At 45.0% G+C, this 7,999-nt stretch overlaps 1 protein-coding gene across 1 annotated transcript in view; it reads left to right on the top strand.

Annotated features, from left to right (window-relative positions):
* Positions 1 to 5: 5 nt before the first annotated feature.
* Positions 6 to 7,999, top strand: part of LRRC47 (leucine rich repeat containing 47) — a gene marked incomplete at its 5' end in the record, with an annotated part of 16,013 nt that continues 8,019 nt past the window's right edge. Inside the window, 4 exons of the mRNA XM_006016253.2 lie at positions 6 to 179; positions 1,110 to 1,571; positions 4,346 to 4,462; positions 6,911 to 7,026. Coding sequence (XP_006016315.1) covers positions 6 to 179; positions 1,110 to 1,571; positions 4,346 to 4,462; positions 6,911 to 7,026 — 869 coding nt within the window. The remainder of the gene's footprint in view (positions 180 to 1,109; positions 1,572 to 4,345; positions 4,463 to 6,910; positions 7,027 to 7,999) is intronic.

The following is a 7,999-nucleotide window of genomic DNA, read 5'->3' as shown; positions in this document are numbered from 1 at the left end:
CGCGGGCGGCGCCGCAGCTGCAGACGCTGCTGCTGTCCGGGAACTGCCTGCGCGCCCTGCCCGGGGGGCTGCTGCCCGCCGGCGCCTCCGGCCTCCTCCCCCTGCTCAGCCAGCTGGAGGCGGCTGACAACGGGCTGCAGGAGCTGGACACGGGCATCGCCGGCCTGCCCGCCCTGAAGGTCCGCACGGGGTATGGGAGGCTGGGTGGGGGTGGGACCCCACTGGGAGCGGGAAGGGCAGGGGAGTGAAGGGATACTGCTCTGAGCGCACAGAAACCGGGCCGTGGGTGTCAGCGCTTCCCTGTGCCGCAAGTCGCGGGGGACCCACGGTTACAGGAGCTCCGGCGCTGGTTCCTCTTTCTTCGTGGGCCGAATGTTTTTTGTGTCCCTGAGTGCTCTGCGAGCTGCAGCTTTCAAAGAAGCGACCGGTGCCACTGTCAGCTCTGCCTGGGGTGGGAGCTGAGTTGCTGCTCTTCTGTGGCAGAAATATTTTTTTGCAATAAGAGGGAGCGGGGGGAGGGAAGAGGTTACGTGTTGATGAAGTGGAGCGCCTGGACTGCTTTGGTGGATGTGGGCTGAAGTAACTAATTTCTCTCCTTTTGGAATGAAACAACAGATTTAAATGCAGGCAGTTTTATTTTGTTTCATACAGTCCAATTCACCTCAATGCTGAGGCCGGCGGTTCTCAACCCGGGGGCCGTAGCACCCTGGGGTACCTTGAGATCCTTTCAAGGGTGCCACAGGCTGCTACACAGTGTTAGCACTTGTTAGGTGTGGAAACATGACTCACAAGATAAAGCCCAAATATATCAAACTGTTTTTAATGCTACAAATTCCTGTTTGACCTGTTCTGGTCTCTTTGAATTGTTTGCAACAGAAGCATTGCTCTCATATTTTTTTGGTAGTCAAAAAATGAATGAAAAGTAAGAGCTGGCATTTTCCAAGGGGTTTCCTTGAGTCTAAAAACATTAAGAACTGCTGACTTAGACCATCCCATTCATGTGGCCTCTAATTAGTTGCATTACCAACTTGTCCCAGGGCTGGGATGATACGCCCAACCCTTTAAAAATGGTAAAGCTAATTTTGTAAACTTTTTTTTTTCTCCCTCAGACCCTGGATGTTTCCAATAACCAGTTAACTGAAATCCCTGTTGAGCTTGCTGACTGTCCTAAGTTAAAGGAGATCAACTTCAAAGGGAACAAACTGAAAGACAAGCGCCTGGAGAAAATGGTTAATGGCTGCCAGACAAAATCGATCCTGGAGTATTTGCGGGTTGGAGGCCGAGGAGGTGGCAAAGGAAAGGGAAAGCAAGACAATGTGGATAAAGAGGAAGGCCGGAAAAAAAAGAGAGAGAGACGTCAGAAGAAGGATAGTGGTGATGGGGAGCAGGATGAACTGGAAGAAGTGAATAAACTATTGATCAAGGTTCTACATATTTCTGAAAATCCAGCTCCATTGGTAATTAAAGCGAGTCCAAATATCAAAGAAGTTCGGCCGTTCATCGTATGCTGTGTGGTGAAGGGCATGAACTTGAAGCCAGGAAATGCCTTGAAGAGATTTCTTTCTGCACAGGTAATTCTTGAGAGGTTATTTTAGAACTTTGAGTGAATGCGTTTCATAGCTTTCATAGATTTCAGGGTTGGAAGGGACCTGTTAGATCATCAAGTCTGACCCCCTGCCCTGGGCAGGAAAGAGTGCTGGGGTCAGATGACTCCAGCCAGGTGTTTGTCCAATCTTCTCTTAAATACCTCCAAGGAAGGGGACAGCACCACTCCCTTGGAAGCATATTCCATATTTTGGCAATCCTCTCTGTAAAGAATTTTTTCCTGATGTCCAATATAAATTCGCTCTCCTTCTGTCTGTGGCCATTGTTTCTAGTTACCCTGATGGGCGCCCTGGTAAACATTGTATCCCCTATTTCCCGCTGTCCCTTCCCGATGAGTTTGTAGACAGCCACAAGATCACTTTTGAGCCTTCTCTTGTGGAGACTGAAGAGATTCAGGTCCCTCAATCGGTTCTCGTAGGGTTTTTCCTGTAGGCCTTTAACCAGACGAGTGGCCCTCCTCTGAACCCTTTCCAGATTAGCTACATCCCTCCTGAACTGCAGCACCCAAAACTGGACACAGTACTCCAGCTGCGGCCTGACCAGTGCCGCATGGAGGGGAAGTATCACCTCCCTAGACCTGTTTGTGATGCACCTACTTATGCAAGAAAGAGTGCGGTTAGCTTTACTTATTACTTCATCACATTGACGACTCATGTTCATCTTGGAGTCAACTACAACTCCAAGATCCCTTTCCCCACTTGTGCTACATAGAGTGGTGCCTCCCAAGTTATAGGAGTGTTGATGATTCTTCCTCCCCAGGTGCAATACATGGCACTTATCTTTGTTACACTGCATCCTATTCTGTTCCACCCACTTCCCCAGCCTATCCAAATCTGCCTGGATTTGCTCCCTGCCTCCTAGTTTGTTTACCTCACCCCATAGTTTGGTCATCTGCCAGCTTGGACAGGGTGCTTTCTACTCCCTCATCCAAGTCACTAATGAAGATACTGAACAGTACCGGTCCCAGGACAGAGCCTTGGGGGACTCCGCTGCCCACATTCCTCCAGGTGGAAACTGACCTGTCCACCACCACTCTCAGGGTGCGTTCCATAAGCCAATTTTCCACCCACTGGACTGTGTAATAATCTACATTGCAACTGTTTAGTTTATGTATAAGAATTGGGTGTGGCAGTGTCAAAGGCCTTTTTAAAATCTAAGTAAATAACATCTGTGATCATTTGAAATAAGGCTGAAATAAACAGAAACAGTCTGGTTTTGGTTATGGACCTTATTGCAGACAGCATAAGGTGACTATAATCACAGCAAGCTTAAATTTAGTGTGCTCTTCTCTCTGATTTCTTCCCAGTTTGTGGCATCACAAAACTTATATCAGATCACTTGAAACTTTCTGCATAAAAAATGACAGTAGTTCACTCAGTACAGGGGGAGGGTGTATACTTAATGTCTTTGTATACTTACCTGGTTAAAAGGTCATTGTAGCTTTGTCTGTACCTTATTTATGAGAAATGAATAAGTACAGGATCATGTTAAAATCAGAGATGTCTGAGACCTCTTGGATTACCTTTTCGCTCAGATCAAGTGTAGTTCCTGTTTTTCCTTTTTGTTTCTAGGCTGTCAGTTTTCCACAGCTTATGAAATGGTTTTCCAGTCTAATTTTCAACTAGAAAATTGTTGGCTTTCAGCTAGTTAAAGCACACTAAACCTTTGCACTCTCTTCAAACTAGAAGGTGGTGTGCTTCCATTTAAAAAAAAATAGTATATTCATCATCTTGTCCACTAGATGGCAGGTGCTAGCTTTAGTTAATTTGGGCTGTGCTGTTTATTTCCTAATGGGGAAATGGTTAGTTAGTAAAGATCACCTAAAGTGTCTTCTGTTTATTCACATGCTTTAATTTTGGTCTCACAGATTTAAATTTACTTCTACAAATGCATGGCATCATAAAGGATTAGGCGTTAACAAATGCATTTGGGGCAGAGTCATGTTTTCACTTCATGTGCCCAAGTAGCATTTACCCAACTACTGCTTGTGACAGTTAAGCAGTTTGTGATCCTATTCCATATGCAGCTTGGAAATGCAAGCGCTCACATGAGTACTGAGCATGAGTAGTAAGCTGTGCAGTGGCCTGGCAGGTGTGTGCCTCCAGCCCTGCCTAAGTCCCTAAATTGTAGCCAGACTAAAACCCGCAAGTAGTGGGTGTTGCAGGAGCAGGGAGGCTGCCCTGCAAGTGATTAGGGCGCTGGCTCAGAAAGCAAGGGTCCAAGGTTCCAGGCCTCTGTTGCCCAGAGGATGTTTGGACCTACCTGTGTTCTTCTTCCCAGCACAGTGCTCTCTGCCCACCATGGTACAAGTTAGGCATTATCCAGAGCAACTGCATCTTGCATTCAATAGTCATTAGATATAGTGGACAGCAGGTAATGAGGAAGTTTACATAATGTGCAATACAGCTGTTGGATTTCTTGTCATCCCTATTTTTATGGAATCACTGTAAAAATGGAACTACCCTTTCATTCTCTGCATTATAAATGGCTAGTGAGTATTTCCATTGTCATAGGAACAACAGTGATTTTGCTAACAGTTAAAGACAGCAGTTTCTTCCAGCCCTATCCAAAACAAGGGAAAACAGAGGTTTACCAAATGGAATAGCATAACATTGGTTTGAGGGGAACATGTTTTTACACTAAGGGACTGTTAAGTTCAGTGGAGAGTTATCTGGAAGTTGGTACAATGTAAGACTCGGTGTCCTTCGTGTGTTTTGGTAATGTTTTTAAATTTTGCCAGACCAAACTCCATGAGGACATATGTGAAAAACGAACAGCAGCCACCATTGCCACACATGACCTGCAGCTGATCAAAGGGCCTCTGCTTTATGATGCTCAGCCACCTAATGACCTGAAGGTAGGATAAATAGCAGCGTCTTTTCCGTTGGGAACTGGACAGTAATGGGAGGAAGTGGTTTTAAACACTTGGAGAAATGAGAGAGAATTTAACTGGAACCAGGAATAGAATTCGGAGACTGTGCTGACGTTCCACACCCTGACAGTTCCTACCTATCCCAGGCCCAGAAGACTGATGCTTACCATTGTGTGCATGGATCAGGTGACCTCATTTAAGGTGCATTTAGAATTTCACCCCTGCTCGTAGGGTAACTTAAACTTCTTGTTGGGAAAGCAGTCCAAAACTTTCTTTTCCATAAAAAGTATTCTGATCTTGCTTGCTGTCCACCTCTGCCTAGGGTGACAGAGGTCTTGGTGTTTCCCTGTAAACAGTTGCACTGCTCGTCCTTTCACCTCTGTTGTGCTGTTGCCATCTCAGTGTTCACTGGAGAGCCATAAAATGTTAGGATGTAGCTGGAGTGTGGTGCAGTATACAAGGTGTTCATTCACTTGAATGTATGTGGAGCGATCAGCAGCAGTCTACAAGGTAATCCAACCAATCCAGGCTCTGTTATAACATCCAGTCTTTCCTCTGTATCTGTTTTCATGACTGCTTTCCAGTGATAAAATGACTTGCAGCACAGTAATATGACACGGGCATAGCTAAGTTTACCATGTAACCTGCAAGCCAGGTTACAAAGCACTGCTTTAACTTTTAAATTGGGGAACTCTCTTTGTGTGCAAATCTCCCTTGTTGGTGCATGTCATTTAATCTGTTAGATTCCTTGTTGTTCTAATGAAAGAATTAAGGAGCCTGAATATTGTAAAGATAGAAAACAGCTCTGAGCTGTTGCTGTATCCCACCTTCCAGAGCTGTTTGTGTTGTTTGGCACTTCTCCATTCATGTTCTCAACTGAGCAGGGACCATACCTCATGTTCAGGGCAGTAGGGACAGGAGTTCATACAGGAATCGACCAAGCGTGACTTCTGTAGGGAAGCATTAGTTGTTCTCATCACTCAACACATGACAGTAACAAGGAGATGGGTTAAGGAAATTGTTTACACCAATCTTTGGAATGACCAATCAGTTTGTTTTTAAATTGGATACCAAGCCAGTCATTGCACAGGAAGCCTTCATCCCTAGAGACCTGCAGTTGAATGTGAGCACAGTCATTCAGGTTAGATTCCCAGACTGAATAGAACTGGGGAAGTTGATACTTCTTGAATAACAAGTAATAGGAAACTATTCAGTGCAAGCAGTCATACCCTTTAAAAGCTCTAGCAGAATATCACCTATTTTGTTACTTGGGCTAGAATTTAAAAAATTATGCTCCTTTTCCAGGATGTTGCAATGTCCAGTCAGCTAATCTGGAGGTACAACTCTCTACAGAGAGTTTGAATGTAGAGCTAGACTCTTAATGGTCTTGAAATAAGTTCTTCTTAAAAAAAACAATTAAATAATAACATTACGTCCTTTGAGTGCTATAGTATGTAGTGAAAATTGCAATGGAAAGATCTGGTTCGTTTTTTCTCTGGTTTTTAGTTCTGTCTTGCTAAATGTGGGCAAACCAGCATTCTGGCAAAACAGTCTAATGCTGGAAAAAAGGTTTGTCAATCAGTGCCTTTTAAAATGGCTATTCTTGGTCTTTCAGCTCTTGGGAAAGACTGAACTTTGTGCATCTCTCGCTATTATTAGTAGTCAATGTTTGCACAGGGAGAGGGGTTAATTTGTCATGTCACCTCTACACTGAGAGACTGATGAAACTTACAGTGCACTGACACCTTCCACATTTTCTAAGTGTAAATTGGGAACCCCGAAATGTGAGTTACAGGTTTAGTGAGACTTGGAACATCCAGAAACCTAGCTCATGCCTTCACCTGTGTCAAACCCTGGGATACAGCTGAGTTTAATAAGGCTTTTTTCAGTCTCTGATAGTGCCGGACTGAATTCCATTTCCAACTAACAAGGAATTTTTTTCATACATCAGCTTCAGCAAAGGTACAAGAAGACTTCTACACTTGCCTCTTTCTTAAATAGTCTGAGGCAATAGAAAAGTCCTTAGGCAATACCATGGCTCAGAGAGAACAGTCTTGGCCACACACTTTATTCCTAACTGTGTCCCTTGTTTAAACAATTCCAAGATACACACAACATAAAGTACATGCCATAATTAATATGAATGACCCTGTGGTGTGGCAGCACAAACAAGAATCCTGGAAGGCAGTCTATAAGCATGCTAGAGCAGTGGGAATGTTTTTTCAGGAGAATAAAATATGCTTGGATGTTTCACAAGATCCACTCTTGTCTAGTTCCAAGGAATGTGTTTGAAATTGGTCGGAAGAAATTTTTAATTAAACATGAAGCTATAATTTCATTTTTTTCCCCCTCTGCCTCTTATAAATTAGTTCAAATAGTCCTGACAAAGTAGACTTTTAGCCCATACTTACGTACTTTCTCTTCATCATGTAGATAATCCCACTGGGTCGGAAGGAGATCAAGGCAAAGGATCTTGTCCGACAGTTGCAGTTAGAAGCTGAGGAACAGAGAAAACAAAAGAAGCGTCAAAACATCTCTGGATTGCACAAGTCAGTGTACTGTTCCACCTCCCTCTTTTATTCCCCTTGTGTATCAGGTGCATTTTGGCAAATTTAAAACTACAAAAAAAAAGTAACATCATTGCAAAGAACATTGTATATGCGCTTTTAAGTTATGAAATGCAGTATCTGATGGTAACAAGGCTAAGATGAGCCCCACATGAGCACTTGAGAGCCTCAGTACAAGAGGAATAGTGACAAGAAGGTATCAAACAGCAATACTGAGTGAAATGTGGTAGCTGAGTGACAACTTTAACTCCACCTAAATCAAGAGTTACCATATTTACCTGAATCCAAGATGATGTTTTTTTCCCCATTCAAGATGGGGAAAATAGCCCCTCATCTTGGTTTTTGAGTGGGGGGAAGGGAGGAGCAATCAGGTAGCTTCTGTACCTCCAGCTCCAGCCCTGACCCAAGCTCAGAGTCAGAGCTGCAGCTGCTGTCCTACCCAATGCCACGTCTGCTGCCCTCTCCCTGCCCCCCTATTTGCCGCTCTGGTCCTGCTCTGGCCCTGGCCCAGAGCACATGCTGGCTATAGCCTCAGTGCAGCCAGAAAGTAGCAGTGGCTCCAGACCCAGTTCTGGCTTTAATCCTGGCGCTGGAGCTCTTGCCATTGCAGTTGCTTCTGCCTGGCCAGGCAGGGGGCTGGCAGTTCTATACTGTGGGGGCTTGGGCTGGAGCTAGATCTACCACTGGGGCTAAATTGTGCAGGGGCTGGCAAGTGGTGCAAGGGAGCAGACACTGGGAAAGGGGGGCAGATGCCAGGAGGCCAGGTGTGAGGAGGCAGTGTTACCACACCTGTGGTGCTAAAGGATCACTAAAGCATAATCAACCCAGAATGAACCTAAAATATACAACACACCAATCAGCTCAATCAGTTCCAGCCTGCAAGGGGCTGGGGGGAGTGGGAAGAGGACAGTCAGGCAGGGGGTGCCGTGTGCAAGTACACTTGCACATGCTCACC

This window comes from Alligator sinensis, unplaced genomic scaffold (genome assembly GCF_000455745.1).
Source record: "Alligator sinensis unplaced genomic scaffold, ASM45574v1 scaffold366_1, whole genome shotgun sequence".
Taxonomy (NCBI): domain Eukaryota; kingdom Metazoa; phylum Chordata; order Crocodylia; family Alligatoridae; genus Alligator; species Alligator sinensis.
This window is presented reverse-complemented; position numbering and strand designations above follow the sequence as displayed.